The sequence below is a fragment of the Carassius auratus genome, unplaced genomic scaffold, assembly GCF_003368295.1.
Source record: "Carassius auratus strain Wakin unplaced genomic scaffold, ASM336829v1 scaf_tig00216591, whole genome shotgun sequence".
Lineage (NCBI taxonomy): Eukaryota > Metazoa > Chordata > Actinopteri > Cypriniformes > Cyprinidae > Carassius > Carassius auratus.
In genome coordinates, this window is record NW_020528649.1 from 93,128 (window position 1) to 120,871 (window position 27,744).

The 27,744-nt window shown below is 34.8% G+C and overlaps 1 protein-coding gene across 13 annotated transcripts in view; it reads left to right on the plus strand.

Annotated features, from left to right (window-relative positions):
• LOC113098628 (neurexin-3b-beta) overlaps nt 1–27,744 on the plus strand; it is a 257,272-nt gene that overhangs the window by 63,690 nt on the left and 165,838 nt on the right. For 3 of the 13 annotated variants that reach the window (XM_026263660.1, XM_026263661.1, XM_026263663.1), the window contains exon 1: nt 9,572–10,982. The exons of the other annotated variants lie outside the window; for them this stretch is intronic. In XM_026263660.1, the coding sequence (XP_026119445.1) occupies nt 10,748–10,982 (235 nt within the window). In that variant the 5' untranslated portion in view covers nt 9,572–10,747. Of the gene's footprint in view, nt 1–9,571; nt 10,983–27,744 lie in introns of those variants that run through there. 13 annotated transcript variants of the gene reach the window in all.

The window sequence follows — 27,744 nt, forward strand, 5'->3', positions numbered from 1 at the left end:
CTTTGTACATTTGCAAAACTGCTAAAGTTCAGTTACATTTGAGTTAAAGTTTGTGGACTGCAGTCTTAAAGTCATTCTACAGATTTTCAGTAAGGTTTAAGTCTGGGCACTGACTAGGCCATGCAAGGGCATTAGCCTTTTTCTCCTTCAACCACTGTGTGCTCAGTTTTGCTGTGTGGTCAGTTTTTCTTTGGTCACTTTGTCTCTTGTAAGCCTCCCATACAAACCACATTTGTGATACTGTTGTCATATGCACACTGACAAGTCCTCCTGGCTCTTTCATCCAGTTTGGAGTGACATCCTGATCCAGGGAGGGTCTATGTTTGTACCAAATACCTTCCACTTCTTAACAATAGGGAAAAAAAATCAAACTTGCAAAGATTTTTGATTATTCACAGTGTTACTTGATGTAACATTGTATATCACCAGTGTAACTGTATATTGCCAGCTGAAACAACTCATTGTATACCAGTTACCAGAAATGCTTGACCTCAAATAAAGCAATGCACACGCATGCATATTTACTGGTATTTTAGCATCTTGCATGCTGATGACTCTATGATTGTTCGTCAAGGGTGAAAGCAGGTCAGCTGTGCCGTAATCATTGCACAATGATTTATTCAGAAAGCTCAATTAAAGGTTTAAACAAAGGCAATGACTATCGAGACCAAACACAGCCTGTGGTTATTTCCTTGCCTCATCAGCAACTCTCTTTCCCATTCACCTGTGGAGCTCCATTTCAGGGACCTAGTGCAAATGAGGTACCAGAAACTTTCAACCTTGAGAACAATCACAACCCATAAATCACAGTACTATGATTAAGCAAGAGGTGTTAACAGCAGGAGTCTGGGAAGACTGCATCACTGCTTATGTTAGAAATGGAAACCTCTAGACATGGGGGTTAGAAAAGGAGAGACAAATCCTAGCACGGGGGTTCTGCAAGATGCACAGCTGTCTCAGGTGCTGATTGGAGTCTGACTAAATTAATGTGGGTGATGATAAAAGGCTCTATTTTGAGTAGGATTTGATACAGGCAGGCTTTAGTTATCTGAGGAACATTCATATCAATATGCCAGATGGAGATTCAGAAAATTATGTCTTTCTTTGTAATGTAAAATAATTTTGGGATTATATATAAATAAGCAGGGCGATGTTCTATTTTGATCTCAGGGAAATATTCAGCAAAAACTGAAATGTAAATTTTAAAACACTTTAATGAAGATGAACATTTCCTTATCAATTAAAAAAAAAATCTCACCATCAGCCTAGTCCCCAGTCCCTAGGGCCTGTAATCTAATGCTGAAGCATGCCAACAAAAAAAGCATAGGCTGCAAAAAAAGCATATTTTGTCTTGTTTTCCATATAATGTTATGCAATACAGTATTTTCTTAAACCAAGATAACGACTTCAAGAAGCAGTTAATATAATAAGATATTAACATAGCATGTTATGAATTGGAGTATTTTACCAATTAGCAAAAATTTTTCTTGTTTTAAAGTAAAGTTTAATTAAGATTTTGTTAGATTCATATTTAAAACAATATATTTTTTAAAAGCATATAAATATATATATATATATATATATATATATATATATATATATATATATATATATATATATATATATATATTTTTTTTTTTTAACTAGTAGTAAACTAAAGCTTTCTATAGATATATTTATCATGTCTGTGAGGCATGTATTCGCTGAGTTTCGGTTCATTTTTGTAAGCGCTCCTGTTCAGGACAAGACTGCAGAAAGCATGTTTGTTTTCTATATTTTATTTTATGACCGCACTGGCACCTCTATCTCCCAAAAAGCATGCTTTATCTTGCACTCTCCACACAAAATATTGTACATAGCATACATTTATCTGGGTTTAACGTTAAAAATCGTTACATACTTGAACTGTTTTATAGCTTTAGATTTTCTTTGAGACAATTCGTGATGATTTGAGAAGGCTGATCAAACATAGGCTGATCAGCTCTCTCTCTGTAATGGCCGCTTGTGATGGTCGTTTATTTTTTAGATATTTAAGATATAATGTTTTCAGTTTATTGATGATCTGACTCCTGTGAATGTATTGCTCTTGGAGACAGTTAAGAGTTTGTTATTTTATCATACATTACTGCATCACTAACAGTTCCTCTCAGATGATGACAAATTTCTTTATACGCCCGGATAAGGATAAGAGCTTTCACTGTCGCTCCATTTGGATGACATTTATTTTATTTTCATAAACAGTGCTTTATGATTGTTTTGATTGGCCCGGAGTAGACATCCTATGTCACCGCTTTCTGAACTCGTACGTGCTCATAATGGTAATTTTCCTTCTGCGTTCACACACAGTAGAATTCCATCAATTTACTGGTAATGTTACAACTTCTCATACCGGTAAATTGCCGGAACAAATTTACCTGTGTTTTTTAAAAGATCCTGTTCAAACATGATCAATTTACTGCAATTTACCTGTAATTTTCCAGAAAAGTCTGTATGTGTGAAAGAGCTTATTTATGGAACATTATTACTGTTTACCATCTGCCGCTGGTTTTGTCGACAAGGACAGCTCCCATAACAATGTTGTTTTCGTCAACGATGACGACAACGAAATGATTTCGTCGGCGCACCTTTTTTTTATGACGATAACGCGACGATGACTAACTAAAAATGGCTCTAATGTGACTAAAACATGACGAGATGTTTTCGAGTATTCGTTGACGAGACGAGACGAAACGAAAATGATTATAAGTCTGACATTCACAATGCATATAATTTCTGCCTGTTTTGGAGAAGCACCTGGCTGCAGCCTGCAGATCGATGCGGGGATGCACATACTTTTAAATGCGCACTTCAGCAGCGCAGCACACTGTGACTCCATGTTGCTTTGAGCACATCATTCTGCACCTGCGATGTGCATACGCGCTTTGTGCGCTCTGTTTTGAAGCGTTTCATATTATCATGGTTTTGCGCACTGAAAGATTATTAAAAGCCTATATTTTTATACCTAGCCTACACAATACATTTATGTATTGTGAGCATAATTTAATTGTATATTATTTGTGTGTAGTGTAGTCTATATAAATACATACACTTCTTAGCTCTTGACATCCATATATAAATATAAAATTGTGATATTTGCTGCGGGGTGAGGGCTTCTATAACTCTCTCCTTTTTGACCATACATGTGTTTGCATCCCTGAATATTTGTGTCACTTTTATTAGACAGGGTTGTATGGTGTTTGTGTTTACAAATAATATGCATCTTGTTGTTGCACTGGCAGACAAGTTGAAGCACAAGTTGTAGAGCATAAGTATGTGTTCCTCAATAGCTTATATTTTGTGCAAGTTGTTCATTGCACTTTAGCAATTTCTCAAATAAAGCCACAATTGCCAAAGTAATAATGTTTTTATTCCTGGCTTTTTTGGAGTAAAACAGTGATTCCACTGTTACCACTTTATCTGTGTGTAATGTTGTAGTAGCTCAAAGTTTTTTGCTGTTTAAACTTTAAACCATTCCTTTATAACTGTGATTACTGGTGAAGTTTTAATTTTAGAAGAGCATCAATTCATGGAAAAATAACTTGAAATATGTGGATAACAGGTTTCTGCCCAATGCGAACATGAAGTACAGCTTGGCAGCACTGCATCTCCATCAATGAGAAAGTCTAGTTTATTATGCAAAGCTTTTAAGGTTAGCTGTTGTTTTATGAATTGCAACACTCGTTGCAACCTGTCAAACCTAAGTCCATTTCCAATACTTTTTAATCTAAATTAATTTTTTAATGACTACTTTTTGTTTGTTTTTTTACTAAAATTGACTAAAACTAGACTTAAACCTTTTTGCGTTTTCGTCGACTAAAACTGGACTAAAACCTTTTTGTGTTTTCGTCGACTAAAACTTGACTAAAACTATCAAGTTTATAAGTGACTAAAATGTGACTAAAACTAAAAAGCATTTTCGTCCAAAAGACTAAGACTAAGACTAAAACTAAAAGGGCTGCCAAAAACAACACTGTCCCATAAACATAAGCGTACTGGCCAACCAAATGACCCAAGAAGAGTTTGGGACAAGAGGAGAGAAAGATCGAGGATCAATATCGGTGTTGCATTTTCTAGATGGAGAGAGCTTCGCGACAAACTTCAACTAGAAAGAAATGCCGATCTCGCTTGCGTTTTACTCGAAATGTGAGATGTTTTAATTCATATCTTTACAGAAAATGTATGCTATTATAATGATCAACAAGATTAGTATTATGGGGCACACATGCCAAACGCGGGGCATTGCGCCTCTAGACCCACGCAAGGACACGTCTGATTGCGTCTTTGCATTCACTTTGTTTGTAATCTACTCGCGCAAATCGTTGAACTCGCATTTGCTATGTATGCCCAATTGTGTTTGAATGTTCAAATTGGAAAAATATTCCAACATCCATGACTAAAATTTAGTTGGAAACCTTCCATTACTCGGGTCTAATTAAATATAATAAAATTATGACATCAAACACAACATTTATTAAACTTTACCTCATCCGTTAAATTCATGATTTATCTTTCCGTCTGATTGATGGCCATCAATGGTTTGGTAGAAGACACCAAATCCAATCATTTCACGCTCCTTCTTAGCATCATCAAACCACGCGATTGTTGTGGTAGTGCGCCCTCTATTGTCAGGTCATACAACCTTTACCTTTAAGAAAATGTATTTTGTCAATTAAGAAAAAAACAAAAAAAAACAGTATTGATTTAATGAGGGTTGAGAGCATTTTAACATACATTTTCCTTTTGCATAAAATTATTAGTGCAAAATGAAGAGTGAAAAATACCGTTATTCATTGGTAAGTCACATATAATAGTATTGACCACTAACCTCTAGCTAATGACATATAAAATAAGTTCTTACTAGAAACGAAGGACCCAGATGTGTAAACTCTACTTGTGCATGCAAGCAGATGGTCATGTTTTCACACTTTTATGTTGTCCACTTCTGTTTCTTCTGTTGTACTTTATCTTTTTTTTTTTTTTTTTTTTGAAAGGTGGGATTGCAACCTTTCATCCATAAGTGATGTCTGTGATGTCATTTTAATCCTTCAAACAAACATTCCTCTTTCAATTGCTTCTGTCAGATTTTCTTTTATAAATAATTTGTTTAATTCTGTTAGCCAAGCTGTGGTATCAGACAGTGGCCTCACTCCTTCACACCCCACACAACATTAGATTAGTCTTTTACAGACACAACAAGAGATTACAGTAAAACTGCAGCCTGCAAATTACTACCAGTAAACACAAGAGTGGTGGTTGCTGTCCATGGTACTGAACATTATGAGATGGTCAAAGCTCTAATTCACACACAGAGGTGAGTTGTGCACTTTTCATAATTTAATTCATAATGCATTTTGTTCCAGTGAAAATAAATTAATACTGCTGCTTTAATATAAAACTGATGTAAGTTTAGCTTCTTATATATTTAATTTTTCAGTATGATTTACTCGCCCAATATTTTTATCCATATTTTTCTTTGTATCAGAATGATCTGTTTCTGTATTTATATTTGGATACAAACCAACACTGAACTAACTTGAGCTGAGTAATGAAATAAATATTTTGTTATAGCTGCTGTATAGCAGAATTTGTATTTGCCTTTTTTTTTTTTTTTTTTTTTGGAGTTTACATCATTGATTCTGTATATTCCGAAGATACTTTGAAATCTGAATCTCTATTGTATAAAGCACAACAAAAACAAGGTCAAACAAATAAACAAACAAAAATTACATGACAAATGCATTTTAAATGTTATTCTGTTCCCTTCATTTCCTTTGGTTTACAGAACTCTGAACTTGATGAACCAAGTTATTGAACTTGATGAACTAAGTTATACCAGAACAATCATTGACAACCTTAAATAAGATGACTCCATATAAAATTGCTGATTACAAGAATGTGGAAGTTGAGAGAAAATATTCAGTTGTTGACATTTACCAAAACAACTTTTACTGTGCATAAAATAAATGCAAATCTGAGCAAATGATAAAGAATATATTAACAACGGACCAGCTCCAGAAGAGAGTGAGACTAAGAAACATATTGTGTATCAAATCATATTAAATCTTTATCAATTGTTTAAAACAGTTGTAGAAACATACAACTTTCCAGAATGTTCCAAAATTTATTAATTATATTATCTGATTTAATCAATACATGTCAACTTTGATCTCAATGTTTATTTGAAAAAAAAAAAAAAAAAATCCTGGTTAGCATTTTATTTTACAGTCCTGTTCCCCATGTACATACTATGTACTTATTATAGTAATTACAATAACTAGGTACTAACCCTGAACCTACCCCTAAACCTAACCCTACCCCATGTAGTTACCTTGTATTACCAGAACTTTCTTAGATAAATACACTGTAAGTACACTATAAGTACATGTTAGTACACGTACTGTAAAATAAAGTGCAACCAAATCCTGACATATTCACACATACACAGAAACATGAATACTGTATGAATTATGTCATATTCACTTTCATCTTTTTGTAAGCGTGTCCAATTCTATCATATCAGCAAACTGATTCTTATGCGATTGTTTTCGGTAACTTATATATAGAGCTTTTTCATCAACACCCCTTGCCTCTGCCATGTACTTTCTCTCTTTACTTTTCTCTTTCTGCAGCTGTCATTTTTCCAGTTAAAGGGCTGGGTGTTATTAAAGCTGAAATGCTGTGAGCCGCCACAGTAAGGATTAGCAGTGTGGATATAAAATGTGTTTTGATGATAAAGTGATATGTTTGTGATTGTACAGCACTTGTGATATTGCAGATGGTTGCCTTGAAGCCAACATAAAAGAACTCTTCAAGTGAGGTTAACATTGCTTCTGTCTATACTATTGTTTACAGAGAGAATAAATTTTTTTTTTTTTATTTTATTTTTTTTCACCCCTTGAGGCAAATTAAATGAAGCAATATGTTGCTCCTCATTCATCAGCATAGGTCTGCAAACCTCTTTATAATGAGTGTGTTTTTTGTTTTGTTTTTGATAATGCTATAGAAATGTGATGTGCCAAACTATGATGATAGCAATAATTAAACCTGTTTGTTGTGTAAATGTACTTTTTAAATATTTAAGTGAACAATGATGTGAACAGCTCAAAGATAAATTGCATGCCTATTTGCAAGCTATTCTAGGTCATTGATCAGCATCTCAGGTGATTTTAGAAACATTTGAATAGTTTATTTGATGTTTATTTGTGGTTTGAATGAGTCTTTTCACCCACTTTGTTGTTAAGGTGCATTCAGGCATATTGGATTCAGGCAAGATAGTGAGCTGAAACATGACAATGATCATGACAAATATTTATGTATTTATTTTTCAATTTATGAATTTATTTAGATGAGCAGGACAGAGTTTTTATTTGTTCCCAAAAAAAACCCTAATGATCCATCTGAGGTGAGGAGATGAGCGAGGAGATGAGTGGAGAGAAAATATTAGGAGCAGAAAAGAGTCAAGAGGGGAGGTGAATAGAAAATGAGCAGAGAAACATGAGAAGAGGAGACAGAAGTGATATTAGGATAAGAGAAAAGAGGACAGCATAAGTGAGAGATCATAGAGAACTATCATGTGAAAATGTTTTGTTGGACTGTACCAGTGCTAAGGGTGAAACAGGTTTGAAACATACCTGCAGTATCAGTCTAATTAAGGCAGACCACATCCTTCCCTCCTGTGAATAAATTGAGTTTCTCATTACCAGACTGATGAAAATGAATTATGAAAAAGGAGCATGAGGATCATTTAAAGGGTTGGGCAGTGAGTAATTATGTGCTTCAGATGTTTTTAATCAATTAGTGAATACTTGAAAATGTTTGCAGGTGTTTCATGGAATTTGGTCTCAGATTTATTTTAGAACCAGAGTTTGACAGACCAAAGACTTTCCAATTAATGATAATTGTGAACAAATTAGTTTAAGTAACATAAATTAATCAATGTTATACTGAGAGGTCTGTCGGCTCGCAAGCCAAAAATATGCCAAGGATGATGTGTAGAGCTTTGGCAAAATTTTGCATTAACAAAACAAGAACGATAATTGAGATGGGATTAGGTTGAAGATGCACTTGATTTTTTGTTGTTGTAAACGGGTTCTTGTTTTCAAAGGATGGGTCACCGTGACCTCATCTGGATTCTCTGCAGCTGCGTTAATGTCCTCTCCAGTTCTGTTACTCGTGTTAAATGAGCACAATGAGTAAATAAGACTTATCTACACAACACACACACCAGAAATAGGAGACTTAGGACTTTGCAGAGCAAAAGTAGGCGTTTATCACCTTGGGGATGTTTTCAAACTGATGGGTATTTCTAAATCATGCAATCAAAATGATCTCCCTTACCAAACCCCACCTTTAAACCTAACATCACTATGATGTCAGCCAATCAGGTATCAATGTGTAAAAACACCCTGATCTGGTAACTCCCATTACTTTCCTGCAGAAACATATACACGAAAAAGAGTGACATGACAGAGTGAAATGATGAGTTAGACCCTTTTTTGTTTTAGGCAGTTTCAGACAATTCATTTTGGTGAAATCAACATTCAAATATTTTCCCATTGAAAGATTGTTTTAAATAATTGTGGGGTGTATTTCTCCTATTAAATTAATGGAATGGAAGAAAATCTGAGTTCTACACATCATGTTCAAATCATAATCAACACAAAGCTTTTTAAAATTAGTTGATATTGAAAAACAAACAAAAATGACATTATTACTGGCAGATTTATATCAGAATTGTATGAGAAATGGTTAAGTTTCTTTTGAAATGTTTGGGTTGTGCTTTGGTGCATTGGAAAATATGAGCTCTTGTATTAATAAGATATTATTTCTCAAGTTGTAATATGTCTTGGGGCAATCACTGAGAAACTCTGTTCCTATAAATAACAGCAAATTTATTTGGGATGTTTAGCAAAATACATAAATTATTAGTCTCTGTCTGGTGTAATTCCAATTCCATAAAAGATCCTTAAGTATGAAATAATATCCAAGGATGAGTGCACTGTCATGTTTACATTTTTAATGAAAAGTTATGACTGACAGTTAAATCAGAATCCCTCGGGAAGTTGATGCTTATCAACTAGGAAGTAATACTTATGATGTACTGTGCATTCAAGTGTTTTTTTTTTTTTGTCTATTTTTCCCTGACTGACTTGCACAGCATTTTTCAAAGTACTGCAATAAAAGCAAAATATGCACTTTAGTTGTAGAACTGATGCTTTATCTTTGTATCTTTACCTCTTTTTGATCATTGTAGTCTCAAAGAATTATGTGATAAAATGTAGTGTAAACTGGCTATACAATCGTGCCAGCTCTTAAACCATCTGAGTTGTATTTTGGAGAAATTGTACATCTATTCTTCAACAACATTTCACAAACTGCATGCAAAGTGAATTGTACAATCCACATTCAGAAAACGTATGATGGATAACAAGTAGCTTCCACAAATGGTTGACACTCTCCCAAAGACAGACATAAAGAAAACCAGTAGTTTCCCACAATAAATTACAGCTTCATGTAGTGTTCTATTGTTCTCAAATCATAAATATGATCATTCCTAGCTGCCATGAAAAAGCAACATTGTCCAATGAAGCCACAACATTTGTTTGCATTGGACAAATATTCTGTATCCGTTTGTTTGTATAAGCTCAGTATCGGGGAAACATTATACATATTATGAATCTCTCACCATCACTGTGGGTTTTCAGCCCCATCCATAAGATGGAGCAGATATTTCAGCTTAGATTACATCCTTATCACCAACCTACTGCAAGAAATGTGATTCTATCGCTGCCTGAAAGGCATCTCTCGCTTTCTCCCGGGTTCTCTCACTTTTCTTGAATTCTATCGCTTTCTCTCACAATCTTCTCGCTCTCTGGCTTCTTCCCGCTGTCTGTTGCAGCTCCCTCTGTGTTCTCTCTTTCTCGTGACTTGAAGGCAGCTCACTCCTCTGCAGAGGCAGCCAGCCCTCCTGATTTGCTCAGTGCTGTGGAGCGATTTGCATAGGGCTGGCCCACATCTGAGCAACTCCCGCCTCCTCTTCCACATCCATCCCATCGTCTCTGCTTAGTTTCACCTGAGTCAAGCCTCCCCCATCCATCCCCCTTCTCTCCTTTCTCTCTCCTCTCTACCAGCTTTAGTCTCTATCCTCTCTGCTGGAGTGTCTCCGTTCTGTATCTGTTTCTTACTCAGTGAGTGTTGGACAGGGGACTCGTATCTCATTCATGACTTTTGCTTCATTAGCCGTGTGAGCAAACACAGCATTGTAGCGAGTCAGATAGCACCTCTTTGCCTCAGTTTGGGAGAAGAAGGGCAGCACCAATCGGAGTGTGGTCACGAGACAGATGCTCCAAAGCAGTGGTGCAGGTTGCTGGTCACCACACGTTGACTCCCTGCCTCGCTTTTTCTCCTCCAGAGGTGAACTGGGTCAATTGGGGATACACGGTGCTCTCATTCTACATCTCAGAGGACCAGCTGATAAGTAACATCTTCTGGAACTGAGGAATAACTATATGTGTGTATACTATATGTGCTTCTTCCCCAGTGGCAAAAGAGTCTTGTCCTAGGATTTTTATTTGGATTGTCATCAAAGAAAGTGCGTGCATTCCCTACTATGGGGTCTTAATGGACATCAGGTCCTGCTCATCTGTTTCTCTTTCCATTCCACCTGCCGAAAGCTCTTCACTCCTGCAGCGTGGAGGGGGCGATAACCATGCGCCCCCACTTTGAGACCCAATACTCCCTGTGGCTTGCTCGCATGCTTCCTCTGGCCGTAGGATATATGTTTGGCACTGCATGGGGCTCAAGCCCTGATAACACTGTCATGCTCTCATCGTCCACATTCTCACATTCTGAGACCCAGCACCACCATCACCCGGCAGGAGCTCAGCATCAAGCACCTCCAATTGCCATCTACCGTTCCCCTGCTCCCTTGCGAGGTGGCCATGGTAAGTTTCTCCCTTCATCCACCTGTTTTGATGTGTTTCTGATATATGAAAGAGGTTTTGGAAACCGAATACTGAGAAAATTGCTGCTTTTGCTGCAAAAAAAAAATGTGCAAATTAACTTTACTGGCCATTCAGTTCTTGGTATATATTTTTATATTTGCATATTGTTTATGTGAATGTGTTGGTATGTCAGTGTGTCCAGGTGTTTATAAGGGCATGAGTTTGTAATTGAGGTGCAAATGACACTAGTAATTGAGCTTGACTCCATTTATGTAGCTCAGAGAGTTCCCCCAACCTACCCCCCACACCCCCAAGCACTTCTATCCCCAGTGCAGATGGGAGTGACATGAGGAGATAGTGTGTGCATCACTAAATCTGATTCTGTCAGGTCATCACCACTCTCACACACTCACACAATCCAGACCTAATGAAATTCTATCCCTCTGTCCCTGTCCTTCTTCCTCCATCTGTGTCTGTGGATTCTGACTTCTTTCAGCCAAATAGATAACATTATCAATGCATATTTTTTGGGGGAAAAGTTTTTTTTGGATAAGTGTTTCCAGGTTGCCTTGATCTGGGTGTCTTGTGGACATTTTATTTATTGTTATTTTTTTTTTTTTTTTTTTGCACCGGGGGCATTGCATTCCTTCTAAAAGTTAAAAGTTTTTAAACATGTCCTTTCACACTTTGACTTAATGAGCCACTCCTCATAACTTATAATGCCCTGTAGACACACTCAAAATCTTCAGAACAGTCGGTGAGAAATCATTGTAGATGTATCTTGTGTCAGGATGCAACTGGATATCAAGTCATGTGCTGACATGGTTTCAGTGGGATTAGGGAAGTGCACATTGCATATCATTAGGTTATCATTACAAACTGAAATAGCAGTTTAAAGAAGACAAAAAAAGAGAAAGAAATTAAAGTAGAACGGCAGTGGTTAAAGATCATAATGTAAAACAAACATGCTTATAATTTTATATACATGCTTTTTTATATATATTATGAATATAAAAAATTACAAACATGTTTGTTTTACTGGTAACACTTTAGAATACTGTTTCTTACTTACTACATAACTAATAAGGAATTATTGAAGAACTAACAGGTCTTCCTAGCATTCATTAACACTTAACTCGCTACTGTTAACTACTAAGAAAGATGTGTTAATTAATCAGTATTTAATATAATTTATGATTAATTAAAAACAGTTAGCTAATCAGTAACTAATATATTCTGTGATACCTCCTGAAGAACTACTATTAATTATCTACTAGTTAAGGTTCAAGAAAAATAACTATGAAATTACTACTGAACAGTTATACGCAAATAATCACTATAATAATCAGGATCTGTCCCACATATCGAGTACTTGAGTAAAAGTACAGATACCCCAATAAAATATTACTCCAGTAAAATTATAAGTAGGCCTATTCATTTTCAAAATTACTTGAGTAAAAGGACAAGTACAAAGTACTACTACAGTAGCAACTTTGTTACAGCCCAGTTATAAGCCTATAATGGAAATTAAATATGTATTTTGTTTGCTTGTAAATGTTTAACTTTTATGAAATGTGTGTTAAATTATTTAAAATGTGGGCAGTATGTTAAAATGGAATAAAATATCCTGTATTTAGAAATGTTCTCATCTGAAATAAAAAGATGTGAGTATTTTACAAAGTTTATGATTACTTATATATATATATATATATATACACACACACATACACATGATAATGTTGTATTTGCTGAGGAGGCACACATACAGTACTGTATATAAAATATAAAAACTAAGGTAAGTTATCGCAAGGCACTGGAGTCATGGTGGAGTTCCTATTGGAAGCTGATTTCTTACAAAACACACTCACAAAAAAATTTACTACTTAGGCAAAACCTCTGTTTAATGTATTGCATTTATTAAGATTGTATTTTCATACTACTACTACTATTGCTAATAACATTTATATGAAAGGGTCACAATTTAATGTAATTGTGTAAAACTGTTCATTAGTAGTTACTTCATAGTTATTTTTCTTGAACCTTAACTAGTAGATAATTAATAGTAGTTGTTCAGTAGGTATGACAGAATACATTAGTTATTGATTAGCTAACTGTTACTTAACATAATAATAAAATTATATTACATACTGATTAATTAACACATCTTTCATAGTAGTTAACAATAGTGAGTTAAGTGTTAATGAATAATCACCTGTTAGTTCTTTAATAATTCCTTATTAGTTATGTAGTAAGTAAGAAACAGTATTCTAAAGTGTTACCATTTCATGTAATATATATATATTTGTAACATAAAACATCATAATCATCGGGAAGAAGGAGGCGGGAAACAGCGGACAAGCTTTAATAATAAAATAAACACAAAACAGTGCGACAGCCCCTCACGGATGACTGCCACACACAAACAAAAAACCAAACACAAAATAAAATCCAGGCCTGGTCCTCTCTCGTCCTTCACTGTCATCGCTCCTCTCTTATATCAGGTGTCACTCATATCCCAATCACTCCACCGGCCTCGCTCCATTCCCACGGCTCTCGTCAGAGCTTCAGATTCAAGCTTTCTTCGAGGACAGCAAGCCAAGTGGATTTACCATTGTCTAGCAGGTCTGAATGGACAGGCAGACTCGTGATTTTTTTTTTACTTATACTGTAGGCAACTATAGTATAAGTATTCATTCATAGTTTGAGTTTTCCAAATATAGTTAACACTGTGGTGCTAAACTTTGCTCAGTTTTTTTATTGATTTTTTTTAGAGTAATTTGCTTCAAAATGTTGTTCTTGTGTCCTTACAAGTGACTCTGCACATTAAACTGGGATATGGCAATGCAGAAAGATTAAACAATAAAATAATAAAAGCCTTTGTGAAACAAACTAAACATATAATAGAAAAATTAGAAAAATTGTATAAAATGACTGTGACATGCAAAACTAAAAACCTTGTTCTGAGCAAGGAAAGTCTTTGTGGTGCGGTTAAAAAAAAATGGGGCTTTAACTGCTCAGCTGTGTTATTTAACTGGATTTCCCTGAAGCAACAGAGAATAGGGAAGAAAACGGCACTTTTCTCTCTTTCTTTTTCACTTCCCTGTTTGAAGACGTTCTCTGTCCTCTAGGATGGGATGTTGAGCTCTGCCAGAGTTGAAAATGAAAAAGACACTGTCATGAGACAGACCCACTACAAACACACACACACACACACACACACACACACACAAATGTTTTTTTTTGTCAAAAAAAACAGTGGGGACATTCCTTAGGCATAATGGTTTTTATACTGTAGAAACTGTATATTCTATCGCTCTTCACCAACCCTACACCTAACCCTAACCCTCACAGGAAACTTTGTGCATTTTTACTTTCTCGAGAAAAAATAAAAAATAAAAAAATCATTCTATATGGTTTATAAGCGTTTTGAAAAATGGGGACATGGGTTATGTCCTCATAAGTCACCCTCTCCTTGTAATACCTGTGTTATACCCATGTCATTATACAGAGTTGTGTCCTGATATGTCACAAAAAAAACAAGAGCACACACACACACACACACACACACATAAAAGTAAAGAAAGAGAAACTGGTCATTCATAAATATAAAGATCCATGAAAAAAGATTAATTAGCTAATCAAGGAAATTACATCAGATAATAAGATTTTCAGATACTATGTATAGAATTGCTTTTATTTGTCTCAACCTATTATTTAAGCATAAATCTAATACGATTTCATAAGTTTTATTTTATGCGTTGATACATTTGAATTTGCATTAGTTTCATCAGTCTAGCTGGGGTATATCAAAATAATTTTACAAAAACTAATAGATGTGACCCTGTACCACAAAACTAGTCTTAAGTCGCTGGGATATATATGTACCTGTAGCAATAGCCAAAAATACATTGTATGGGTCAAAATTATATTTTGTAAATTTCCTACTGTAAATATATACTGTAAACTAAATTTTCAAATATTTAGTGTTTTATTTTATTTTATTGTATTTTTTGCACCCTCAGATTCCAGATTCAAGTTGTATCTCTGCCAAATATTGTATACTAACACATCATAAATCAAAGGAAAGCTTATTTATTCAGCTTTCAGATGATGTATAAATCTCAGTTTCTAAAAATCCACCCTTATGACTTATGGTTTTGTGGTCCAGGGTCCCAGATACATGCATACATACTGTACATACATACATATATACAAATGTAATGCTGTATTTTTTTATTTGTTTTCCCAGAAGACAACTAATATGAAATGTTTATATCTGTTGAATGTCTTTTAAAAGTACACTATCAAGATTGATTCACAGATAATGAATAACATCCATAGACTACACTATTTTTGCAGTGTCTTTAAGGATGTGTATACTGTAAATTAATAAAAAATATTATGTAATTTGCAATTAAAGCAATTTGAACCGAAAGACCATTTAAACAAAATAGACTTCATGATGTGGCGTTCTCATCGGAAGACAGAGCATACACACTCAAACAAACACGCGCACACACACACACTCCATTTATATGCCCTCCATTTTGGCTTTAGACAGACAATGAATGGCTGCTTTTGTTTTTGCTGCTTAATTCTTGAGGTTATTTAAGGGTTTTTTTATGTCGTCCTCTCTCTCTGATGCAGTCTTTGTCTTTGTCTCAGCAAAGACAGATCAGGACACAGCTGGCTGCCTGCATGATGAGAATTCAGTTAATGCAGAAACACAAGTCAAACTAGGGCTGCCATTTCCTGTGTGTTCATCTCTCTCTCTCTCTCTCTCTCTCTCTCTCTCTGTCTATCATTCAGAACAATTCTATTGGGTAATTCTTGTTTTTGCACCTTGGTAGACAACTGTCAAAAAGCAGTTTGGCGTTCACTGAATTCCCTGGACATCAGAGTCGTCACTAACTAATTGCTATTACAATCCCATGTAATTATAATCATGGAGCAGAAAAGAGAACAGTCAAAAATGTCTAATAATTATCTGAAAATGTATGTTTATTCATTAGAACACATCCCTGCTGATCACCCGCCTGTCCATGATGCAAATTCTGTCTCGGATATTTAAAAATCCCTCACCCACGCAGAAATATATACTGCTTCTAACACTAACCATGTAGAGTTTTTTTTTTTTGGGGGGGGGGTTAACTATTTAAGGTTTAAAAAAACAAACAGAGAACTTAATCAGACTAGAGAGCTTTGAAAACCTTGTTCTGCTTCAGCTGTGATCAACATTTCCATTCCATCAGTTTGGATAGCAGATATGTTACACCATCAGGAATTTCCTGAGTATTCACAACAACAGTATTGCATCTCAAAATGTGATGTTGATATATTATTAAATGACATGCCTATAAATCATGCAACAACTGCATCCAGAAGAAATTAGAGAAATTTCTGTATATCATGTTTGTTTTTAGTAGCAGCTAGGGGGACTATATGGTATCATTTAAAGCTTTCCCATATCTGGGCAAGAACATGGATTGCTTCAGGATGAAACTTACTGTCCCCTGAGGTTAGTCAGAAGTTTAATGTGAAAGGAATCTTCAAGAGCAGCAAGAAAAGCAGTTCGGATTGCAGTGTGTGTAATTCTTGTTCCATTTACTTCAAAAGACACAAGATGACTGCTCACACCTGAATGAAAGTGTGTGCAGTCTCACACTGCCAGACTTTTGAGCATCGTTCTATTCCAAAAAGTCTGTTACACATCTTGTCTGCAAATTGTTTTGGCCAAGAACCACCCACTTAACCTTCTGGAGTCGATTAATGCGGATACGCGTTATGAGTCATTTTCTCCTGATAACCCCGAAAAGAACTTAAATTACACTTTCAGTTTTAATCGTACAGATGAGAGCAATACATCTATCGAATCTGTAAAGGGTCTACTTTTTTAGGAAGATCTGAGCGACAACAAGGTGAACAACAAGCTTGTAAAGGTAACACAACAGATATTATTAGAAAATGGTTTGTTGACATATTTTCTGTGTAAAATAAATAAGCAATCCCTGAATTGCGTTAACACGAGACTCTTATCGGGCGATAAAAAATATATATATATCGCCGTTAATCTATTCTCAAAGTTGGGTTGGGAGCTGGGTCAAGGTGCGCTATGATGACTTTCACCTTGATATTTTATATAACCGACTGGCTGAGGCCAGCCTGAAAAGATGCACAGGACAGTTGACGGGCCACTGCTGCGCATCGTCAGAAAAGCGTTTCCTTTTCACGTATTACAACTCTTGTCGATTTAAACATTAAAGCATCCAAAAACAAGACGCGGAAAAGTTGAACAGAGTAGCTGGTTACTCGCGGCGCGTGCTGTGTTCGGTGCGGAGAGAGAGAGAGCCACGTATCATGGACAGCGACACTGAACCGAGCTCTCTTCTGCAAAGAGAAAGGCGAATTTGCTTATTTTTGCTCTTGTGCCGACAAATACATACAAAATATTTCAAAATATCCACCTTGGAAATTATGCTCGAAAAAAACATCAGTTATTTCTTAAGTGAAAGTAAACAGTTGAGGGAAAAAATTGGATGTGTATTATATTGGATGTGTTCATCATCTCTTAAAGTGACCGAGCCTAATTTAGCGACTGGCTGCTGTAATGTTAATCCAAGAAAATGAAAATCACTCACTGCTCTTGACTGAATTACTTTGTAGTTTTAACAGTCAAACCAAAAATTATTCAGACACCAGATATAATTTTTGATATATATAGCAAAACTGTAATAATGTGAGAAATGTTAAAGGTGTCTGAATAAATGTAGGTTTAATTGTATAATTTTTACATTCAAGACTATCCACTGCTATTTTACATTTAATTATTTGCTGTCTGTACCTTGACACCTACACACTTGAAAAAAACTTAAACATTGGTGTGAAACAGGCGTAATGTTGTTTGCACCTTGTGCAATGTGGAATTAGTTTACAGCTTTTTCAAGCAGTTTGTGATGCATTTTGGAAACAGGAGATGAGCTTCTTTTCTAATGCACCACCTAGCTTGATAAACCCCTTCTCAAAGACTTACTGTTTGTCAATTTTATTTGCAAAATTACATTAAAGGCAGTTCATCATTGAACTCAGTGATGTCATCTGTGTTCAGTTAAATAGTGTCTGTGCATTTATTTGAAATCAAGTCAACGATACCGCTGTAGATGAAGTGACCCCAACTAAACAAGGTGACAGCAACAAGGAACCAAAACTCAATCGGTGACAGAATGGAGAAAAAAAACCTTGGGAGAAACCAAGCTCAGTTGGGGGGCCGGTTTCCCTCTGACCAGATGAATCCAGCAGTTTAATTCCATGCTGCAGCAAAGTCAGATTGTGCAGAAGAATCATCTGTTTCCTGTGGTCTTGTCCTGGTGGTCCCCTGAGACAAGGTCTTTACAGGGGACCTGTATCTGGGGCTCTAGTTGTCCTGGTCTCAGCTGTCTTTCAGGGATGTAGAGGTCCTTTATAGATGCCAATCCACCATCTGCTCTGGATACGTACTGGATCTGGATGACTGCAGTGACCCTCTGATCTGAATACAGACTGGATCTGGTGGCTACAGTGACCTCGGAATAAGAGAGAAACAGACTAATATTAGCGTAGATGTCATTCTTCTAATGATGTAGCAAGTACATCGGGTGTTATGGGAAGTGTTCCCGGTTACAGTTTACCTAATTAATGCAGCCTAAAAATCCTTTAACGGATTTGGATATTAAAAGCATGAAAGTATAAAAGTATTTAATGTGTAAGCCAGGTTAAAGAGATGGGTCTTTAATCTAGATTTAAACTGCAAGAGTGTGTCTGCCTTCCAAACAATGTTAGGTAGGTTATTCCAGAGTTTAGGCGCCAAATAGGAAAAGGATCTGCCGCCCGCAGTTGATTTTAATATTCTAGATATTATAAAATGAGTTTTAAGAACGTAGCGGACATAGAAGATTATAATGTATAAGGAGCTCACTCAAATACTGAGGTGCTAAACCACTCAGGGCTTTATAGGTAATAAGCAATATTTTAAAATCTATACGATGTTTGATTTGGAGCCAGTGCAGTGTTGACAGGACCGGGCTAATATGGTCATACTTCCTGGTTTTAGTAAGAACTCTTGCTGCTACATTTTGGACTAGATGTAGTTTGTTTACTAAGCATGCAGAACAACCACCCAATAAAGCATTACAATAATCTAACCTTGAGGGCATAAATGCATGGATTTATGTCTCAGTCTCACTTAAGTCTCAGTCAACAGTGAGAATGTCTTCTAAGACTGAGGCTAAGGAGGGTAATAAACTCAAAGTGATCTGAGCTATTCAATATAATCACACAAGTGGTGCACTACACTTAGTTTATGGTGTTTCTGTTGTTGCTAATTTGGTTTATAGGTCTTTCAAGTGCATTACTATGCCTTTTGTTGCTAATCATTTTGAAAACTTGTGATTTTTATCACTGGCTCCCTTTTTGCTTTAGCATATCTGAGATATTAAAGATACCATAAATGCACAAATGATTACTTGTAACTTTTCACTATATAATAAATCAATATAATTTTTAAGCGCAACACTATGGGATCAGAATCCTGCCTAAAGTACTGCACTCACAGATAAAGAAATAACAAGCATGAAAACAAAATTAAAAAATACAAGTAAAAATATATTGCACAAGATTTAAAAATAAAAGCAATGTTTTCGGAATGCAAACTATGGTCATGGATTAAAAAATAAGAAGCATAAATTAAAATTAATAACAAAATAAGCATGAATCAAAATTTAAACATTTAAAATAGTATTGCACACAATTTAAATCTGAATGCTAAATTGTAAACTTGCTCACAAAATCATGTTTTCCTTGCTTATATTTCTTTTTTTTCTGCTCTCAGACAATTTCTGCTCATATTACATTTTTTGTATGCTTATGTTGTTTTTCCATTCGCTCTTGTTTCCGTGTTCTGCACTTGCTTTTCCAAATGTTGCAGAGTTCCATGACGGCCTTAAGCCTGTTTCACACATACTCCATCGCTGTCTCTTTTACGCACCCATGATAATGGATTACAGCATTCACACTGCATACGTTTGCAGTCCGTCAGTGCGTTCCAGGAGCAGTGCGTCTGCAGCAGTGCATCGTTTACGTACCGAGTCTATTTGTGCTTTGCTGCACGCACTGAATTAAAAGTGACAGTGTATTGTTCGCGGTAAAAAATTTATATGGATTGACACGGAAATGCAATAATTTCACAATAAATGTATACAATTAAAGCCTACTGTGTTTCACAGTCAACACATGACATTTAGTCTAGGTTTAAAACAAGAAAAACATCACCTTTAGATAAACAAGGCAACATAATACCTATATGCTCTTTTATGGAGGCAGAAAAGTTCCTTAAAACCCGTGGGATTGCTTATAATAAAAATTTATATGCAAAAGGCACAAAAGTTGACTGTTTCTGTCAGTGGTGAGTTTTCATTTTAAATGTTTGCAATAGCCTAACAAGAAAAGTAGGCTAAATATTATGTTTAAATGTGTTCCTGCTTGCTTCAGCAACTTATTATACAAACCTTATACAAAAGTCAAGTGCATGAATAATATGTTGATGAAAACATATGAATAATGTGTTCTATGAAAGATTGTTACTGTACTGTGATAAAAGAGCATCACAATGCTGAATTTTTTGTTTATTGTTTTTTTATACATGATTTAAAATCAAAATAATGAACAAATGTTGTTTTTGTGGCTTAAATACCCGCGAATCAGTAACAGACTGCAAAAAACGCACACAGACTGCTTACGCACTGCAGACAGAGTATGTGTAGATTGACAGCTCCTCCTCTAGCCAATCAGATGAAAAGGGGCGGTGACATCACTTTTTTTTTTTTTTTTTTTTTTGTGACTGCAATACTTTAGGCTGGATTCTGATCCCATACAACACTTTTAAAATCAGAATGTGGAGTTTTGTCTATGGGCTTGTTTATCTCTGCTCAGGTGGCTGCTATCTATACAGAGTAAAATATTGATTGTTTTCCTTGATGGCCGGCAATGGAAAACAATATGGTTGTCAATGTGTAACTAATTAGCTAGGGAACACTAGGTGAGTGTGGCATTGTGACCATTCTCTGTTCATTAGCTGCACTGATCATTAGCTGGTCATTAGAAAAAAAAAAACAGCTCCTCATCAGTTTTTTGAAAGCCGTATTTAAGGTATACTATGCTGGCTGATTAAATACGTAGGCCTTTACTGTGTTTTCTTGGTCAATAGGATGTAGTAGGGTTTTACTTGAGAAGCTGTTCTCGTGTGACTTCATTATTAAGTGACTTCATTATTAAGTTCATTATTTGTGACTTCGTTTTAAGTGATCTCACTTTATCATGTTCCCCAGGAAGTATTTCCTTCCTTCAGACTGTTGGTAATTCACTCACTTGAGTACTTGAGGCTTAGCCAAAATGGCTAATAGGGTTGCTAAAATGTAGTGAAGATATTGAGGTGGGATTTAGCGGGGTCCCACATGAGACACGAGCTGCTGTAAAAAAATAAAATAAAATAATAATAATAATGAAACCTCAGAAAGTAACAGTTTCTAAACCAGTGAGACACTTTTTGGTTGCTATAGCAATGTAGTTTTTACCAGTATTGTCTTTCGAGGTTTGTGGCCATCTTTGTGCAAAACTGGTTAAGTATTGTGTCTATGTGGCTTGAAGTCCTGCTTTGTATCATGCTGTTATCTACTTTGAATATGCAATCGCTAAATAAAACAGTAAACTTAACTGAATAATTCAACTTCTGTATAGAGTTTAATCAGCCGAAATGTGATTATATAGAGGGGAACTTTAATTTTATGAGAGTTCAACTATTCTGATCACGCAACAGTATAGAATTTGATTAAATGACTGCATGTGGAGAATCTGCAGGAATGGACAATAACAAGGTTTAGGAGACTTTCAACAAACAGTAAGCATTATGGTTAAATCAAGCCATTTATGGTCTTTTTGAAATTAAAACCTTTGAATCCTGCCTGGTATTGTCAGAATTAATACACTTTTTAAATGCTCTGGAAAATGTATCACCCATGCCACACCTATACAGAATAGAGATTATAATAATGGCCCAAATTAGTACATGTCACATTAGCATTCCTTTTTATTATAATTTTTCATCATGAATGCCTACATTTTTGAGCTAGTGGTGGGATGTACTAGCTGGACTCAAGAACCCATGATTTTCTTCCCTGGATATCTTCTGTTCAGAAACGCTGAAATGTAGCTAATGGTTTGTGTTGTACAAAATAAAAAAAATGAAAGTTTTCTTCATGGGTTGTTTGACAGTGGAAGTATTTACGCTACTGAGGTAGAATGAAATATGAAAATTTGTAATAGACCTACAACCCAAACAACCAAGGCTTTTGCAACCTTCCAAAAGCTCTTTATTGAACAGCATTAATCCTGATAAGGCACTAGTTATGTGTATTTTCTCACTGTCTTTTACTTTCTTCTACTCTCTAGCTTGTAATTTTCTTAGCAGGTTTGGAACTTTGTGTTGCAGAATGTCTTATTTTGAAGATAAATAGTTTTTATTATTCATTTGTAAGGCAGTTTGAATAAAACAACTCCTACAGTATATTAATACATGTGAAATAGCAGATCTTACTAGCTAGTTGGTTTTGAAGTTTTGATGATAACAACGTTTGTGCTTTGCCATGTCTTGTTCTCTTTCCTTGGTCCATCCCCCTTTATTCTGTTATGTGGAGGAAAATATCTGTCATGATGATTAATTCTGAGGCGTTCTTTGAGAAGAATGTGATAGCAATAGCATGACAGTCATGCCAGGGAAGCTGGAGGTCCAGGTAATCTTGGAGGTCAGTTTGGGTAGGGTCTGTCTCCTCAATGAGCTCAGCCTAGTGAGAAGGAATTCATTCCAGAGATGGTTTTGGGGTAGAATGTGAGTCACACACTCAAACCACTATCTTGTCTGTTTAGCGCTGTGAGCTGGATAATATTATTGGTGATTGACCTCCTCAATAACCAGCTCCATCCTTCTGTCCAGGTCTCCATCCCTTCATTCTTCTTCTCTTCATATTGTTCAGTAGTAACTTTTATGATTATTTATTTATTATTATATGTTTTTATTTTTTTTATTGTTTTGTAGCTGCAAATAATAATAATAATAATTCATTACATTTAAATAGCGCTTTTCTAGGCACTCAAAGCGCTTTACATAGACAGGGGGTATCTCCTCATCCACCACCAGTATGCAGCATCCACCTGGATGATGCGACGGCAGCCATATTGCACCAGAACGCTCACCACACACCAGCTTACTGGTGAAGAGGAGACAGAGAGATGAAGCCAGTCAGTAGATATGGGGATTGTTAGGAGGCCATGATGGTCGGAGGCCAAGGGGTGAATTTAGCCAGGATGCCGAGGTCACATCTCTACTCTTTTCGAAATACATCCTGGGATTTTTATTGATCACAGAGAGTCAGGACCTCGGTTTAACGTCTCATCCGAAGGACGGTGCTTGTTGACAGTATAGTGTCCCCATCACTACACTGGGGCGCTAGGACCCACACAGACCACAGGGTGAGCACCCCCTGCTGGCCTCACTAGCACCTCTTCCAGCAGCAACCTAGTTTTCTCAGAGGTCTCCCATCAAGGTACTGACCAGGCTCAATCCTGCTTAGCTTTAGTGGGCAACTGGTCTTGGGCTCCAGGGTGATATGGCTGCCGGCAATCACATGGTAGCCTCTTCTGAGCTGACACATACAAGCAATTCACAGAAATGCCTGAATATACATTAATCAGAGCCAGATTGGCTCATATCACATCAGTGTACATTAGGGTTGAATACAAATTCAGAATTTCATTTTGTGAAAATGAATTTTAACTGAAAAATGTTGAATTAAAATTTGAATTGAAATTACCAGAATAAATCAGTTTACTGAACTGCTTTTCAGAGAAATTCAACAGTCACACATCAGAGAGGTTTCAGTAATCCACACTGTGAATAACTGTAATTTTATGGGAAATATATATATATATATATATATATATATATATATATATATATATATATATATATATATATATATTCAGGTTGTTATAATAAATTGTAGTCAGAACTCTGTACAATTAACTGTAAATTAACTACTCAGCTGTTAATTTAAATATTACGAAATTAATGACAAATTACAGTAATTCACATTTTTACACAATATATATATATATATATATATATATATATATATATATATATATATATATATATATATAAAATATCAATATAAAATATACATTTATATATAATATTTTTATACAGTATTTTTTTTCTCTTTCCTTAAATTATAAACAAAGTGTATGTAAAATGACAAAAACAATATGTTATCAATACAATAACAAAACCGTTAGATTAAAAAATAAATAAATAAAATACAATAAAACAGTCAAATGAATAGCATCAACAGCTGCCAAACAAAAAACATAACATGAAAGTACAATCTCCTTATTTAAATGAGCTGAAAACACTATTATTAGTATTTCATTAATTATTATGATCAAACACCTTCACTGTAAAATCAAATATATATACAAAAATGTCAAATGGCTGGCAGCACATGGGTGCTAAACAAAAACATTAAAATTGAAGTAAAATCTACTGATTTACATGAGCGAGCAACACTGTTAATTTACATTTATTTTCTAAATTATTACAATCTGATGCCTTCACTGTAACAACAAATAAATAAAAATAATAAAACATCACATGACTTGGCAGAAACAGAACTTCAAACACTCACATAAACAAATACATATACAGATCTCTCTAGATCTCAGCTTTTTCACTTCTTACAAAACAGTCTGACTTTTATTTCTTTCATACAATACAACTTATTAAATAAAGGTTTTCATGTTGATGTTTTATTGAAATATATATATATATATATATATATATGTATATATGTATATATATATATACACACACACACACATATATATATATATATATATATATATATATATATATATATATATATGTATGTATGTATGTATGTATGTATGTATGTATATATATATATATATATATATACATATATATATATATATATATATATATATATATATATATATATATATATATATATATATATATATATATATATATATATATATATATATATTTTTTTTTTTTTTTTATTATTATTATTATTACATAGAAAGTATTTGAGTTTGTCTTTTTAGTGGCTTGTTCTGTGATGTGACCATTGTTGTGGTTCATTCACAGACTTTTAATATATGTAAGTCTTTTTGATCACGTCCAAAAAGAATTCTGCACAATGACTTAAAAAATTTCAAAATATCAGAACAGGACGTAAATTATTATTTTTATTATTATTATTATTATTTTAATCATTCAGATTAAAATATTTATCATACTGATTTCCATACTGAAATATTTGCCTTAGTATGAAGAGGCCAGTAATTTTAAATATGTACTTATAAATGTGTAGACATAAATACTAACCAAGATTAATAAATGCAGGGTCTGATAAAGTTATCAAAGGACATTTTGCCCCACTTGATGTGGTGCTCTTGGAGATGTTTCAGTTGACCAAATAATTATTCTTGCCCTAAATAAATGTTGTCAAAGTACTGTTTATTGTGCATTGCCAAACCTGAAAAAAAATAATGAAGAGACTTAGAAGAAAATTATTTAAAGAGCCAATGTTAAAATACAGAGCTCTCGGAGGAGAATGAGGCATTCAAGGTCCGATCGATGGGTTGGATCAATGATGAGAAGAAAGTATTCTGGAGATCATAGATTATTCAGAGGCATATTGATCTGCCAGTGGTGAGGAGATCGCATTCAGACTCACATGAGCACAGGTGCACTCACACATACTCCTGTGTAATGGCACCGATGGCACAGCAGCAGATACAAACACATGCAAAGTTTTCTAAAAAAGCAAACCTGTTGTAACTGTTCTGGAAAGTTATGTTGACCATGTACCTTATTTCAGTAATGAATGGCCTGGTGGTGTGCAATATTTATCATCTACGATAATAATATGTAATTATTTTTTTTTAGTCTTGAAATTCCAAAAGCATTTGCTGTGTGATGAAACCTATTAGAATGCCATTAGAATGCTCATATAACTCAAGTTATGAAAGTTAAAAAATATCACTGTATGGGCTTTTTGTTTGTTTATTTGTAACGATTGGCCTTATATATTCATAAGATCTGATAGTGTTAAGTAATAAAACACAAGTAACAGTGCCGCTTTTTTATTTTTTCTTATTTATATTTTTTGTTATAATTGTAATTGTGAATGTACACACACACACACACACACACACACACACACACACACATACATCCATATACATCTATCTATAAAATATATATATATATATATTTATAATACACAGCAAAATCCCCAGTGTTAATTTAACACTCTGAGTGTGGACTCATATAAACACTAAAGCAGTGTTAAGAGTTGAAGTTAATGAGATAATTAAGAAGTTAATTGAGTTATGATTGACCATTATTGAAGACACCTGATGTTAACAAGCATGTCATAATGACATGTTTTTAATAGTTAGTTCTACGTAAAAAAATAAATATTTTGTTTAGACACACAGACATCAGGAATAGCGTGAGCATCACAACAACGGTGACCATCAAAAAAGCATGTTGCAGCCAATAAAAACTCATCCATGGCTCCCATCATGCATTGCGGCATGAATAAATTATGAGCTGAACTGTCTTTTTAACTTTTTATTCTAACTATATTTTATTTTTGCTGTTTTTATGTTCATTTTTTGTATCTAGTTTTGTGATGTTCAGAGTTGGTCTGTTGATCTGAATATGTTGTTTGTCACCGTTGTTGAGATTCATACTCTGATTATTGTTATCTGTGTGTGCCTAAAATTAAAATTCTTTAATAAAAAAAAATCAGAATCACTCGCAAGAGATACCTACAAAATGTATAGAAAATACAGACTTTTTCATTGTGGAATCAAAGCTGTGACAATTAATAATGGAAGTTTTACTTGAGAAAAGACTGTAAATGAGTTCAGTGATTCATGTCAAACAATGATTACATTAAAACATAATCATCAACACGCAATGATTTTTGCTCTTGGTTTGACAAACAAACTTTAAAAGTAAAAAGTTACAAGCCAAGATCCCAGCTAAAGCAAACACTGAACACTATAATGGTGACACACAAATTGTGATTTTTCTCGTTTGTGATTCTGCTTGTTAACAGCAGGTGTCTTCAATAATGCTTAATCATAACTCAATTAACTTCTTAATTATCTCATTAACTTCAACTCTGCTTTAGTGTTACTTTTAACACTGCTTCAGTGTTTATATGAGTCCACACTCAGAGTGTTAAATTAACAATGGGGAGTGGTAAATTAACACTGGGGATTTTGCTGTGTAAAAAGGCCCTTCAGTTGTAAGATTGTATTAATTCACATGACTTTTTACAAATTTGATGTTTCATAATAGATATATGACATACACTGCCATTATGCTCACAACAACTACAATTCTTGTGTACTTAAAGTATAACCTAGTTTCTATACTTGAGAAAAGCAGAGGTTTTATTTGTCAGTTTATAAATTGCATTACTCATAATTTTACACAGAAATCTGATGTACCACTTCACCCCAAACAACGTGTGTGTGTGTGTGTGTGTGTGTGTGTGTGTGTGTGTGTGCATCCTCTGCAGTGATGAAAGGGATTTGGACGGGTTGTCTTATAGTAAATGTGATGCAGCCTGCT